This window comes from Schistocerca nitens, chromosome 4 (assembly GCF_023898315.1).
Source record: "Schistocerca nitens isolate TAMUIC-IGC-003100 chromosome 4, iqSchNite1.1, whole genome shotgun sequence".
Classification (NCBI taxonomy): Eukaryota; Metazoa; Arthropoda; class Insecta; order Orthoptera; family Acrididae; genus Schistocerca; species Schistocerca nitens.
Genome location: NC_064617.1, coordinates 446,011,270 through 446,027,259, shown reverse-complemented (window position 1 = coordinate 446,027,259; position 15,990 = coordinate 446,011,270). Strand labels below are relative to the sequence as shown.

Below are 15,990 nucleotides of genomic sequence, written 5' to 3'. Positions count from 1 at the left end.
CTTGTGTGACCACAATGTTTTCTATCAGACCCAGGAACCTTGGAAGGTCACTAGCTAGCACTGCACCATTTAAGTTCGCAACCGCCACTCATCTCCCACTGTGTCACCATGTGCTGTACTGTCACCCTTTTCCGGCATGTGCACGCCCTCTCGCTGACCTGTCCGTGCGCTATAATCCTTGCCTTAGAGAAATGCTGAGATTTATCGATAGGTCATGCCTTGGCTTAGCTTTACTTAATTTTTTTATATTATAATGTGCATCTAATACAAAGGACTAAAGGATAAGAACCTGATCATTATACAGATCGTCTCTCCTACGAGTCACCAGTCGCATTTCCTCAATGTTTCAGCAGATGTTTGCAATTGTTGTTGCAATACGTAACTGAATTCATCCCAAATATATACTGCTCATCATGTCTTTTGAATGATTCCTATTGTTCACAGAATATTTCAAGTTGTTCTTGTTACAAACAAAATGACTTTCAGTTTGTTCACTATTACAAAGAAAGTGACTTTGAAAGTGAAGTTTTACATGGCCGTTCGATGGAGCTATCTGAAATTAGTCTAGTGTGATATTTTTTCGTTGATATGTATTAACAGGGGGCAGTAAAACACTACAAATAATAAGTACTCCAGCTGTGACTGCAGTGCTACTGCATGGTCCAGGTCAGGGCAGTGCTGTCGTTCCTGGACTACTGTTTATTATTCTTGTTTTACTGCCCCTGTTCACACATATTGATAAAATGAATATTGCCTTAGACTAATTTGGGAATGCTCTATCGATTAGTCATATAAAATTAGGCTTAAAAAATTATTTTGTTTGTAATGGGGAAACAGACCAACACTTTTCATTGACACTGGATGTCACATGAAAAACATGATGAGCGGTATATGTTGGGCTGCCTCCAGCTTCACATTGCAAAAATGAAATTGCAAATATCTGTCAAAACACCAGAGAAAATATGCAGAAGATCTTAGCAGGAGCATCCTGTATGTCTTTTTACTAGCTGCATGATAAGCATTTTAAAATTAGAGATGATACAATAGTCACAGACATTACTAATTTTTGTCATCACCTGCAATTGTACCAGTACCATCTCCAGCTCCTCCTCTTCCGCCGCCACCACCACCACCACCACCACCACCACCACCACAAGCACCTCTAATGCCCTACTTGTTGCTTATCTCCTCTCCTCCACCTTTTTCCTCTCATAGCTCTTACTCCCAAAATCATCAATTATTTGTCTTTCTGTACACTTTTTACCACCTAGAGCTGCTCCTAGTACCACCGAAATTACTCCCTTAGGTCTTAACAAATGTCCTATTGTCCTTTTCCTCCTTGCTAGCCATTTTTACCAAATTCTTTTCCTCACAGATTCAGTAGAAAATCTCATCAATTCTAATCTTATCAGTTCATCTGATTTTCAAAATCCTTCAATAACACAGTGTCTCAAATGGTTTTCGCCTAGCATATCCAGTTTTCCCCCAATTCACTATTCCTTCCCTACGCTGCTATTTCCGGATATACAGTCTCAGAAGTGTATGCCTCAACTTTGAACCTATGTTTGATCTAATGTACTTGGTTTAGCAACAAATGCTCTCTGCCTATGCTAGTTTGCTTCTTATACACTTCTAACTTCAGTTATCATGCTTTATTTCGCTTCTCAGATAGCGAATTCTTCACTGCTTGTACTATATGGTCCCAGATTTTAAAATCCAGTTTATTGTTAATCTTATTTCTGTTACTCTTAATTATTTTTGTATTTTATTGGCTTACTCTCAGTTCATAGTGTGTGCTTGCTAAATTGTTCATTCAGTTCAACAAGACCTACAACTCTTCCTCAATTTCACTGAGGATATACTCTGTCAGCAAATGGAGCAGCAAGCAGGCAAGTCCCCACACACTCTACCCAGCTGTGTTACAAAGAGCATGTACAGCCTGTTTCACAAGGTTATACCTTTTGAGTACTGGGACATTCCAGGGGCTTTTTATTATCCAGTAAATGTGTTAACATTTAGAATCCAGAAATTAGTAACTAAGATTGCCATGAGCTGTTATGCATGCAGTGTTGCTGCCTGATGTGTTATGGGTCACTATTTCATACCTTAGCACCATCAATTATTTAGTGTTTATATATTTTTTGAAGATATTTGAAAGAACTTAAGTTTTTAATGTATGTACATTCTGAAATATTTGATGAATGTATAAATACAAGCATTTTGGAATATTCAGAGTTTGTATAAAATAGTTTCTCTCTCCATTCAGTAGGTTAGTTCTGCTCTAACTGTAAATTGGAATCGATAATAAATGTGGTTCCAGTGCTAAGTGTTGCATTTCACTGACGATCCTGCCTTAAGAGTTGAACTTGATTGTTGTTGTGAGGGCTTACTGTTTGGGGGAGATACTGCATACTTAGATACATCCACATTACCATGGCTCTCATTAGACAGTATAAAAGCTGTTGCCTACATGTACACAAACTGGAATAAAAGCAGTTCATCATTCCCATGGTACATATATTTGGAAGACCAGTGGATCCCATAACAGCAGTAAGACATCTGCACATTAGGCTCCATCAGTGTTTGCAGGAGATGCTGTTCAGGACTAAACTAAGTGGCTTTAAGGCTTTGATGTAGTTTCCAGATACAACAGGTGGGATGACAAGATGTGTGCAGTAAATGTGTGCTTTTACTCAGACAACACAGCCCAGCATTGATTTGAGATCATTGAAGAGAAGTTAAATAGCTGGGATAAATTCCAGGCTGGACTGATGAAAACATTTTATTACAAACAACAGCAAGTCCACTTAGCAGAACAACAGTTGAAGAATAGGGTCCAACATCATGACAAAATGACACGGTGAGACATACAAAATGTTTTGGCCCTTTGTATCATTGTGAACCCGAATATGACAAGTGCATGAAATGCAGTGCAGAAAATGAAATGAAGTGCAGAAAATTTCTTTGGATGAAAGGAGTTGCAGTAGACATGTATCAAGTACTTCTGATAAAGGGTGTTGCAACAACATAAGAGTAGAACAAAAGGGGTATGACCATCTCCAGAATGTGGTCTCCGTGGCAGTTGTAGAAAACCACCACGACATTGCTTCTCTTGTACGCCAGATTGTAAGAGAAGTTATGCAACATTTTATAGCAACCAGAGCTTTCAGACCAAGTACACAAGAGATAGTAGCCATGAACATCAACCCCATACATTAGCAGGTAATAGAGAATGTTGGAGAAGAAGTGTATCGGTCTTTGGCACCAGTCTCCAGTATCGGTTAAACCCACCATGAAGACTGAATTTGGTCAAAACAGACTTATGCTGCCACTGCCAAAAAAAAAAAAAAAAAACCATCCACAATCTGACCAGCACAGGCATAACCAACTTCTCCACTAAGTAAAACACCCCACCGATGAACAGGCATTTGGAGGATGGAGGCCAATGCACCAGTCTTTTTCACTTAGATGCCCTGGACACACTGTGCGATACTGAAGAGGAAGTGAGTTTTCGATGACTATTAAGCTGCAAGACATCAACCACCACAACTCTCCAATTTATGTAAGTCAACAGCAGACGATTGCAGTTGACAACGCCATATTTGGATAAGGTCATCTGCCCAACATGCCATTGCCATACAGAGCTATCAGCTGTTTGACTAGCCACTGAATAGAGGAAAACCGAGCTAAGCGACCATGTATCAAGGTGAGGCCACCACAGATGACAATCTTCCATAGATGACAGTTACAAGAGGCCCTGAAATCTCATTGATGTCCAACCAGTCCGGCTGCAAGTAGCTTCAGTATTTATTTTTCCGTAATGCCAAATGCTTATAGTCGCCAGCTAAAGAACACTGTTTCATGATACATAAACAATTGTATTGGAGGTAGCAAATGGGAAATATGTTCAGTGGACAGGAACACATATTGCAAGAATAGCTATCAATGACAGAATACAGGTGTTCAAATAAGTAATTATAACAGAATGAAATCGTGATGCTATTTACGGACGGGACTTTCTGCAGGCCTCACAAGCAGTCGTAGGCTGTGGAAGATCAGAGTTCCTGACTGACAAAACTGTTCCACCAAGCGCACATAACAAAGATTGCTCTGAGTAGTTTGCTGTTGAAGACGTGGCTATCCCATCATCACCGAGATGAGTGTCTGTCATCAATCAAGATGCTCAGTTAAGCTGTGAAGCTTTTGTTGATTCAAAAGCAACTCGGGCTCATAAGAGAAATCTAAATGCTGGAACTGATCATAAACATTGTAGGTGGCCAAGGAGAACCTACGATTACTAACTGTCACAAATATAGGTATAGACACACAAATATAGGTACAAGGAAGGTAACTGCAAAGAAACTGTGGGTAACTGATGAAACACTTAAATTATCAACAAAAGAAGTACAACAATGTTCAGGAAAAGATGAATACAACAATAAATGTCACTTATGAAAGAAATCGATAAGAAGTATGTAGAAGCTAAAAAAGAAGGGTGCAGGATATGGCAATTTTTTGTGGTTCTTTAAAATTTACCTTATTTGATCACAAGTTCTACAATTGGCAGCCTCATAAAAAATTTGTTTGGTGAAACAGTTCACGGATTGAATGCCATATCACATTTCCTTTCTGACCATTACAACTTGCTGAATGATTCATAATTTTTAAATGTTAAATGTCTTGTGAAATACATAAATAATTCAATAGCTGGAATGTACTCATTGCCTATGAAGAGAAGTGTGGTGATATTTTAGATCAGCAAACAAATTAAAAAATTCAAACAATGGAAAATCCAACATGCGCGCACGCACAAACCCAACTCTCGCACACACTTGACCAGTTTCTGGTAGCTGAAGCCAGAATTTAAAAATTATGTTCTTCAAAAAAAGAGAAATTACAATTGAAAAACCAAGATAATATATACAGTCAGATGAGTTCCAAACATAAAGCACAGTGTCAACTAAGGGCTTTCTTCAATGTGGCAAGTCTCTGTAGCATGGCAGCAGGAATCCTAATGGCATACGGAAGCATAAAGGACAGTAAGAATCCAATGAACAAGACTACTGAGCATGGGGCAAAGGACTTGTGACAAGTGATACACAAGAATACAAAAAACACACAAACAATGCATAATAGCTTCCAAAAGCTCATAAGGGTGCGTTAAGATTTCCTGCAATTCACACCACCTTTCTACTACAAATATTTAATTTCATTAGGGATCAGTTGAAGAAGCATGGGCATCACTAGAAAGGAAAATCATGAAGTTGCTGGAGCCTGGTGAAGACCTGCTGGGCCAACCCGGATACATGGGCATGCAACACCGCCCATCAGTGATGAACCGCCTCTCTTGACATCATTTCATCACGGACTTGATACCAGTGATAAACTCTTTCCTGACATTGTTTTGCCATTGGTAGTGACCTCCAAAAACTACCTGGAAATAGCAAACAACAACTGGCATCCAAGTCCACAAAGACTGAACAGAACAAAACAATGTACATAACAAAAATTGATGAAGTGACATAAATCTCTAGATGAGAGTGCGAGATGCAATGAACAAGACTACTGAGCATGGGGCAAAGGACTTGTGACAAGTGATACACAAGAATACAAAAAACACACAAACAATGCATAATAGCTTCCAAAAGCTCATCATAAGGCACAAGAAAATACTGAACTAAACCATTAATTAACACAAGGAAATGATCCCAACAGAACAACCATGCCATGTCCTCATAGAACAGCAAGTGGCTTTCGCACTCAATGGAGAGTTTGGCCGGGCATAGCCAGGGCTTGCAGAGAAATTTCCATGAAGGCAAAATCCAGGGCTCACAAGGGAACCTCCCCATCGCACCCCCCTCAGATTTAGTTATAAGTTGGCACAGTGGATAGGCGTTGAAAAACTGAACGCAGATCAATCGAGAAAACAGGAAGAAGTTGTGTGGAACTATAAAAAAAATAAGCAAAATATACAAACTGAGTAGTCCATGTGGAAGATATGCAACATCAAGGATGGTCTGAACCCAGGAGCGCCGTGTTCCCGTGGTTAGTGTGAGCAGCTCCGGAACGAGATGTCCTTGGTTAAAGTCTTCCCTCGAGTGAAAAATTTAATTTTTTATTTTCAGACAATTATTGTCATTGACCTTGTAATTGAAGTTGCAAGCTATATTTGCTGGATTCATATTGCCCATGGAATACATCTCACGTATTTAATGCACTCTTGTCCAAAGTAGCGAACAGTCAACTGCCAGCCAGGGAGCCTCGTTAGCAGGAATACTCTCTCTTCCTTGCACTGTGGTCGACTGACGTCGTGTGTTTCGATGTTTGTTTAGGTGTAGCGTCCCCATACTACGGCGCAGTTACCTCGCATCGGACGGATGGATGGACAGATAATAATTGTCTGAAAATAAAAAATTAACTTTTCACTCGAGGTAAGACTTGAACCAAGGACCTTTCGTCCCACAGCTGCTCATGCTAACCACGGGACCACAAAACGTGACCAGACAACCAGAAAATAGAACTATCAAGGAACTTGTGTCACGAACATGCAGCTACTAAAAATTGAGGCACCATTTGCAACACAAACTGCAAACGAACACCTAAAAATCCGGACAACCATTGTGAGTCACGGATACGGTTTGCTGATTGTGAGCAGCAGCATAAACATGAATACACTGCCCCATCAAACTAAAGTAACACACAAGTGAATATCTATTTACTTGAAAACCTCTCAACAAGTGAAAAAGAAATGGAATGATACTCCAGCACACAGCAAGAAATATTATTTAAGGTGGATGAGAGAACACTGAAAAACCTCACAAAACCACTATCACCATCAATTTCATATATGGCAGACAAGGATAGAGAAAACAACTTCAAAAAAGTACGCATGTGAGACCCAGGCTTGTAACCACGAGAGTGTTGTTCTTGGTGATGCATTCTGTTGTAATTGATGATTTCCAAGTTGAGGTAAGAACATTTTATTCACAACACAATTTCATTAAAAAGTTAGTTCAAGGAACTGCTGAAAAATCTTTTATGATCGTTTGACGATAACAGAAACAGTGTTCATTGGCATGATAAGAGATGTGCTGGAAGCTTCATCCTGAGTGGCAGTAAGGCGGTGTCTGTGGGGGCTGCGCCATTTGGCATGACGTGGAGCAATATGGAGATGGAATGGAGCTGAACATCCTGCCTGGTCTTGGCAATTTCAAATTGATGACCTAAGAATGTAGCTGGCTCCTGGCCTAGAACCAAGTGAGCAACTGACTGCCCACTGGAGGCTGTACTTGGCACTAAGTACCCAGCAGACAGAAGTATGTCCATGAACACATGATGTATAGACAGTACTTGTTTCCTTGATAGCACCGCAGTACATTAAATTTTTTTATATCGACATCAAATTGCCGCACCTTGCATGCTGTCCTCTAGGTTACTTACACAGTGTGTTTCAAAGTATTTGCAACAAACGTGTAAGGATGATAGATAACTTCATGGGAACTACTTTTGTTAGAGGCAAAAGGTTTGTTGATGCTTCCTGGCAGTGCTAGGCATCATTTAAGACTGGTTATTCCCCTAAGAGGTGGCAGGGCATAGGTGCTCTGTAGTTTTGTGTGCAATGTGTGTTGGCTATTATCCAGATGGTAGGCCGAGCAAGATTGAAGTTCCTGATACACTTTGTAAATATCTTTCTTTGCTCAGAAATACTCAGTTTTATAATTTTACTGTTGAAAATAACACTCTCAGTTTATTGGGGCAGGTAGTAGACTGCTCAACTGGTTAGTATACTCTGCTAGTTCGGTGAAATTGCATTGTCCAAAGACCAGTGAATACTAAAGTACTTCTAGCATCACTGGAAGCATCAGTGAACATTTTGTCTCAAACAGGAATTGTTCCCCTTGACGTGTTCTATTGCACCTACATGTTTGTCCTAAAGACTATCAAACACCTTGTACATATCAGGAACAGTAATGGTGCAACAACTCTCCCTTGACACGAAGTTATTTTTATGTGTGAAGATTTCTCTGCATTTAGAATGTGTGTGTGTGTGTGTGTGTGTGTGTGTGTGTGTGTGTGTGTTCAATGCAATCACACAGCTGGTCTGATTTTCCATATGCTTGCAGGTTGATAATATGGCAGCAGTGTGTAACTGTATTGAGTGCTTTCCAGAAGTCAAGGAAGATAGCAACATTGACGCCAACATCTACTGCTTTATTGGTTTATGGGCAAACAGAGTGAGCTGGGTTTCACACAGTCGTTGCTTTCATAACCCATGTTGATTCCTACAGAGGAGATTTTCAGTCCTCAGAAATGTAATGATATACGAGCATAAAACATGTTCAAAAATTCTACAACAGATGGACGTCAGATATAGGCCTATAGTTTTGTGCATATGTTCAATGGCTCTACTTGAAGACGGGAATATTCGTTTCTCCACTGCTCCACTGACTACACTGCTGCTAGAAGAGGAGTAAATTCTTTCGCACACTCTTTGTAGAATCATAGCACATCCAGTGACCTTTCCCCTGCTTAGTGATTTCATTTGCTTTGTTTTAATGTGGTCACTTGTATTGGATTGTATATTAACTGGGGGCGTAGAAATGATGGAGAGGCTCCATCCCTGCCGTAGCCGCAGTGTTCCATAACCCCATGACGACTACCACAGTCCACTTCACCCCTCCACGGCCCCACACCGAACTGCTCTTTCAGGGTTATTGTGCAGTTTAGCCCCCCGGTGGAACCCCCCCGCCCCCCCAACCAGGGAACATCTCATTTCATACCAGACGAGTGTAACTCCTATGTTTGCTTGGTAGAGTAATGGTGGTGTACGCGGGCATGGAGAACTTGGTTGTGCAGCAATTGCCGACACACAGTGTAGCTGAGGTGGAATAAGGGGAACCAGCCCGCATTTGCCGAGGCAGATGGAAAACCGCCTAAAAACCATCCAAAGACTGGCCGGCTCACCAGACCTTGGCACAAGTCCACCAGGCGGATTTGTGCCGGGGACCAGATGCTCCATCCCAATCCGGGAAGCCGTGCATCAGACCGCACGGCTAACTGGGCTGTGGTCACTTACTTCAGTGTCTGTTATTTTGACATTTGTGTGATGATTTAGAGGAGGATCTACTGAGCGATCTTTCTCAGTGAAACAGTTTTGGAAAAGTTTGGTATTTTGGTCTTTTGTGTCATCGTACTGAGAAGCACACGTAATACGAGTCATAATGCATAGCACTGTAAACAGTTATTTTGTGCATAAATGTAGGTGTCACTTTGGAACAGAATTACTAAGTTCAAGACATGGAAATTTTACCATTTTCCATAGAATTTAAGCATCTGCTTTGGAAACAGAGGATTTAAACAAAATGTTTCTGAAATATGAATGAAACTAGTTTTTCAATAGTCAGTCCATTAAAGTGACATATTATTGCACAACATAAGGGGTTGGGCATTTTGTTTGTTGCTATGGACATGAATCACTAGGTTACAAGCACTGCACACAAAATGTTCTGCAGCAGCTCCAGTGTTTCAATAGGGTAACTTTTATTTTGTGAATGAAATGGATTATGTACAATTCACACACTTCTAGGATGTATGTGTGTTTTGATTAAAATAGGGATTTTATCTCATTTCAACAAGTTATGAGACAGTCTTGTATCATACAGTTTTGGCCAGCATATGGTACCACATTGGTGAAAACAGTTGTGTACCATTTATATCCTGGGAACTAAAGGGCCTTGCTAAACAAGAATCTCTCTATTCAGTTTACCTTGGTACCAGAGGATTGCAACCTAAATATATCCACTGAAATTAGAGAATTTAAATAAAATGGCAATAAATTGGGTGATATGGGATCTTCTTGCATTGAGACTCTTTCATTTCTTAATTTTGCACTATAATGATGAAATTAATGGAAGCTATGGCAATGATGTACACAGTCTTCACTTCCTAACATTGATTTAATTAGGCTTTTTACAAGAATAGTTTAAACAAATTTTGTGGAAATTGAATGAGTAGCTCCCTCAATCACTGAATCTCAGGCCACGTTGTAATTCATACAGATTTCTCCATTCTACAATTTTGATTATGACTTGTAAATGATGTGTTGTATTATATCCACTTCTAAAGTCATTTTTTTCCTTTGATTTATGAAAATTTAACATTTTTCCATAAGTTGTTGGTGATAATTTTATTGATTATCTTATACATTTTGGAGAAGAGGTTAGTAAAAGTACTATCTATCTTGTCTCCCCTCTTATTAAGTAGAAGTGTCATAGCTTTGTTCCAGTGTTGAGGGGCTTGTCTTCCTTTGAAGACTTTCTGTAAATAAGTTTGCACATTTTTTTCTTTCTGTTTCTTTTCTTTTCCCCTCAAACTTTAACCATTACAATTGAATCATCATCTGAAGGTTTCATTAATTTCTTTGTATCTTGAATTACTATATACACCTCATCTATTGTTACTTCAAGAATGCTATTGTTTTTCTTGTTAATTGTTTCTTTATGCTCCACTTAAACGATACATATGTTCCAAGAAATCTTCACACACTTGTAAAATTTTGTCAGTTGCTGGTTGTCTGTGCCACTACCCATTTTAGCTAATGAAATGTGACAGTCCCCTATTTTGTTTTCTCCATACTTTTAATGTTTTACATTGATTCCATAAACAGATTCAGATTGTTTCTTCTCACAGCAACTTTTGGAGATTTCTGAATATTTTTGTTTTATTCATCACATTCCATCTTGTTCCTATTATTGATCAATTAAAACTGCTATCATTTCCTTAGTAGTTTAGTAGATTTTCTTTTCCTTTCCTTTGTTTGTATCTCCAATATCTTTTGCTGTTTGGATAGGTATATTTGTTAAATAATTGATCCTTTTTGCAATGTCTCTATAATCTATCATTCCTGACATGCTATACTTGTTGCTTAATTTAATGTGTTATGTATGAAAGGTCTGATTCTGATAGTAGGGTAAATAAATGACACCAACATAATAGTGACATTACTCTATAATACACTTACTTTCTAGATGTGAAATTTATTCTTGGAATAATTTTTTATTTTTTTATTTTTAAAATCTTGGTTTATATCATGAGTTGTTTCATTCATCCTTCATAATGACAACAAACAGAAGTGAGACATAACTTTTGGAGATTGTTATTGCCAAAGTGATATTTATTTTTCCATGCTGCTGGTGCTACTATTATTGTTGCACAGAGATGGAAGGGGGGTTTAGGTTGCTTAAGAATAAAAGTAGATGATAAAGTTAAAAACTTATTTCTGTTGGTGGTATAGCTGTGAGATATTTTATGTCTAATTGAATTTTTCTTCCACAGGGGCAACTGTAGTGTGGACACAACCAACCCTCACACAGAAGAAGGATGGCTAAACTACTACAGCAGATTAATCTGGTTCTTTGGAAACATGCTGTTGTGAGGAGACGAAATATAATTGTAACACTGTTTGAAATTGTTGTACCAGTAGTACTCATTCTGGTTCTGGCTTGTGTATTACCTGGAAGCTATCCCAAATCAGATGCTGTAGTGTTTGAACCTCAGGATCCAGCTGAAGTGCTACATTCATCTTTGGCATTTTATGACACTCGTATATATTATGCTCCTTCTACAAGTTTTACTGATAAACTCATGAATAATGTAGATACTGCTCTACGTGGCGTAAGACGATGTAAGTTCCTCTTTGCAGCTATCTGTGTAACATTATAATTCTTAAAGATTACTATGGACCTACCATAAGGAAATAAGCTGCCTTTCTTTATTTTGAAGTGGATTGTTTCCTTGGTGTTTGTTACACAGTACAGTTATGTAAGCCAAAATACGTAAAAGGGAGCTCTTTGGAGCAAATTTTGTCATCCTACTGTTCATGTTTTTCACACTGTCAGTGATTTTATGTGATTGGTAAATGGGAGATAAAATATTATTTGGCTGGCCAAATGTGCTACTGGAAGCCAGACTTGATTTAAACAAATTCTTTGGGCCTGACATATGAAACACTTGTGAATTAAAAGAAAGGGGATGGCAGAAATTAAAAAGTCATTTCAAAGGATACTGTTTTAGGAAGCCAAAATTTAATTGTATTGCTGTTACAAAGTAGTTTCACCAATTGTACTCAATCGTATTATGATATTTCTTACTTTTAGTCCCTGTTAGCATATCATAATTAATAACTGTCTAGCTAATCAGTTGACTCTAAAGATTAGCATTGTTCCAGTACAGTTTTCATGTTGTTGTTATGCTGGTGCCAGTGAAAACTTCTTATGCTGTATGTGACTAGATAATTAGGTTATAACAGCCATGTAATCAGAATTTTGGTGTAGATAATTGGCAAGAAAAGCTGTTTTTACAACTTTCAGGGGCAAGTCTCCTGTTATTGGGAAAGCAGGGGGGAAGGGGGGGATCATTGTGGAGTGTTCTGGTACACCTTATGCTTCACATTGGTCTACAAATGAAAATTCCAGGCAGTTATGGTGGTGCTGATTCAGTTTGACAGTTTGCACAAACAAAACAGGTTGTCCCCTTACATTTTGTTGTTGAACCCCACTTTATTTGGCATACTTCGTAATGATGCACTAGAATTTTATTCCATGGCATTCTAATTAGCATCTAATTAATGTAGATTAGATCAGATTCTCTCTCTCTCTCTCTCTCTCTCTCTCTCTCTCTCTCTCTCTCACTTTGTGTGTGTGTGAGAGAGAGAGAGAGAGAGAGAGAGAGAGAGAGAGAGAGAGAGAGACAACAGGACCTGTGCATAGTACAGAATGTGGTTAGCTTCATATCAAAAGGATCAAGGTATGGAGGAGAGATTCTTAAGCAGATGTTACAGAGCGTCAGTAAGTTGTGAAAGTACCTGTCATAAGGGGTGGGGGAGACATGAACAATGTGCTGTGGCCTCCTGAAGAACTTCAACCCGAGGCATAGAAAGTCATGGCTTTGCAAGAGTTAAAACATGTTGATGTATCATACACGAGTTCTACAGCAAATTCAAAGCGATTTTCGCCAGCCATTCTCAACTTCTTGATGGACAAGGCATGGTTTCACATAGCTGAAACAAGTATATTGAATTATAAAATATGAGGTATTGGCCTTTCAGAAACTGATAAGTATTTGTGATACCCCATGATGTGGAAGGGACCAATTTTCTTTGAAGGCAAAGTGATTTCAGCATGTTTCATTTCCAATATATTCTAGCCCCTCAACAGGTGCCAAATGAACGATGTTCCATGCATTTCCAGGAGGACATGGCTCCGAGGGGGGAGGGGGGGGGGTTGGTTGCTCACTGTTGTTTAGTCATTAACTGCAGTAAATGTAATATTTAGGATTTGGTAGCAAAATAATAGATTATTAGAAAAAACTCTAGCAAATCGTAAGTGAAATTTTTGCTACATTTTTATGAAAATGACAAAACAGAGAGCTTCAGTAATGAAAGGGATCACAGTCCATTCGGTTTATAATTTTTCTCACCATAATGTGTTGAAAAGAAAATGAGGCATAGTTACAAAGTATTTTTTTTCTGTAACAGGCATTTTTAATACTGTGGATAGAGTGGCTGGCTCATCCAGTTATTCTGTAAGTGAACAGCCAGCCTCAGTTTCTGGACTTACTGTTTTGTGTCCTGGTTGTGCATTCATATTTTAATAGTATATCTTAACACGTAGACTGTGTGTGCTAATGTGAGAAAGCATGGGAAAAAGTAAATGTGATTTTACCTAGCATTTAGCATGTCTGTTTTTTTATGTTTTTTGACCACATTCATTTCATAAAGTGCTGTAAGAGCACTGATAAGTGCCTTAAACAAGCAAACTAACAAAAATGATCAACATTGTAAGGAGTTTTTAAACCACTTCATTGTGTATTGACTCTCATTGGTGAGACTGGACAACGAATAAAACAAGTCAGACAACAAATAAAACAAACCAAGTACAGCATGGACTTCACACATGCCTCACTCAACATAATTGTTAGCAGTGGTAAAAATGTGAGATAAGGGCAGAAAGCCCAAAGAATATACAAATAAAGCAGGATTATTCCTAGTGAGCCACTCTCCACGAAGAAAGGTTTTGAAGATTGCAGAATGGTCTGCCTACATGAAATACAATGACAAATTATACTCTCTTGGTGTTGTTTGTCAACTGTGGTTGCTGGCTGCCCTTTAGAGGATCCTCACTGCTCTTGGCACTCCACCTCTGGGAGCAGTGGTAAATATGCCTTCTAAAAGGAAAGTGATGCCGTATGATGGTAGGAACATTCACTAAATTTCCATTGATAACCAATAAAATAAACCATTTACTTCCATTAAGTAGATCTACTGAAATTCCTCCATCACTGATCATGTTTTTCAGTTGTAACACTAACTTGCAGCATGCCTCGTCATGTTATAAATGAAGGAACCAGTAGTTGAAGTCCACCTGAAAAGGTTCCAAAATGTTAGTTTAAACGAGCAGTTGTTCTTCCTTCCCCCTCCTCCCCTCTCTCCAAATCCTCCCCCTTTCCTCCCTCCTCACCCTCTCCCCCCCGTCTCCTCTCCCCCCCGTCTCCTCTCCCCCCGTCTCCTCTCCCCCCGTCTCCTCTCCCCCCCGTCTCCTCTCCCCCCCGTCTCCTCTCCCCCCGTCTCCTCTCCCCCCGTCTCCTCTCCCCCCGTCTCCTCTCCCCCCGTCTCCTCTCCCCCCGTCTCCTCTCCCCCCGTCTCCTCTCCCCCCCGTCTCCTCTCCCCCCCGTCTCCTCTCCCCCCCGTCTCCTCTCCCCCCCGTCTCCTCTCCCCCCCCGTCTCCTCTCCCCCCCGTCTCCTCTCCCCCCCGTCTCCTCTCCCCCCCGTCTCCTCTCCCCCCCGTCTCCTCTCCCCCCCGTCTCCTCTCCCCCCCGTCTCCTCTCCCCCCCGTCTCCTCTCCCCCCCGTCTCCTCTCCCCCCCGTCTCCTCTCCCCCCCGTCTCCTCTCCCCCCCGTCTCCTCTCCCCCCCGTCTCCTCTCCCCCCCGTCTCCTCTCCCCCCCGTCTCCTCTCCCCCCCGTCTCCTCTCCCCCCCGTCTCCTCTCCCCCCCGTCTCCTCTCCCCCCCGTCTCCTCTCCCCCCCGTCTCCTCTCCCCCCCGTCTCCTCTCCCCCCCGTCTCCTCTCCCCCCCGTCTCCTCTCCCCCCCGTCTCCTCTCCCCCCCGTCTCCTCTCCCCCCCGTCTCCTCTCCCCCCCGTCTCCTCTCCCCCCACGTCTCCTCTCCCCCCACGTCTCCTCTCCCCCCACGTCTCCTCTCCCCCCACGTCTCCTCTCCCCCCACGTCTCCTCTCCCCCCACGTCTCCTCTCCCCCCACGTCTCCTCTCCCCCCACGTCTCCTCTCCCCCCACGTGTCCTCTCCCCCCCCGTCTCCTCTCCCCCCCCGTCTCCTCTCCCCCCCGTCTCCTCTCCCCCCCGTCTCCTCCCCCCCCGTCTCCTCCCCCCCCGTCTCCTCCCCCCCGTCTCCTCTCCCCCCCCGTCTCCTCTCCCCCCCCGTCTCCTCTCCCCCCCCGTCTCCTCTCCCCCCCCGTCTCCTCTCCCCCCCGTCTCCTCTCCCCCCCGTCTCCTCTCCCCCCCCGTCTCCTCTCCCCCCCGTCTCCTCCCCCCCCCGTCTCCTCTCCCCCCCCGTCTCCTCTCCCCCCCCGTCTCCTCTCCCCCCCGTCTCCTCTCCCCCCGTCTCCTCTCCCCCCGTCTCCTCTCCCCCCCGTCTCCTCTCCCCCCCCGTCTCCTCTCCCCCCCCGTCTCCTCTCCCCCCCGTCTCCTCTCCCCCCCCCGTCTCCTCTCCCCCCCCGTCTCCTCTCCCCCCCCCGTCTCCTCTCCCCCCCCGTCTCCTCTCCCCCCCCCCCGTCTCCTCTCCCCCCCGTCTCCTCTCCCCCCCGTCTCCTCTCCCCCCCCGTCTCCTCTCCCCCCCGTCTCCTCTCCCCCCCGTCTCCTCTCCCCCCCCGTCTCCTCTCCCCCCCCCGTCTCCTCTCCCCCCCCGTCTCCTCTCCCCCCC

General features: G+C 42.2%; 1 protein-coding gene across 2 annotated transcripts in view; it reads left to right on the top strand.

Moving 5' to 3' along the window:
- Positions 1–15,990, top strand: part of LOC126253711 (phospholipid-transporting ATPase ABCA1-like) — a 466,051-nt gene that overhangs the window by 26,154 nt on the left and 423,907 nt on the right. For both annotated transcript variants that reach the window (XM_049955246.1, XM_049955245.1), the window contains exon 2: positions 11,335–11,683. In XM_049955246.1, coding sequence (XP_049811203.1) covers positions 11,380–11,683 — 304 coding nt within the window. In that variant the 5' untranslated portion in view covers positions 11,335–11,379. The remainder of the gene's footprint in view (positions 1–11,334; positions 11,684–15,990) is intronic.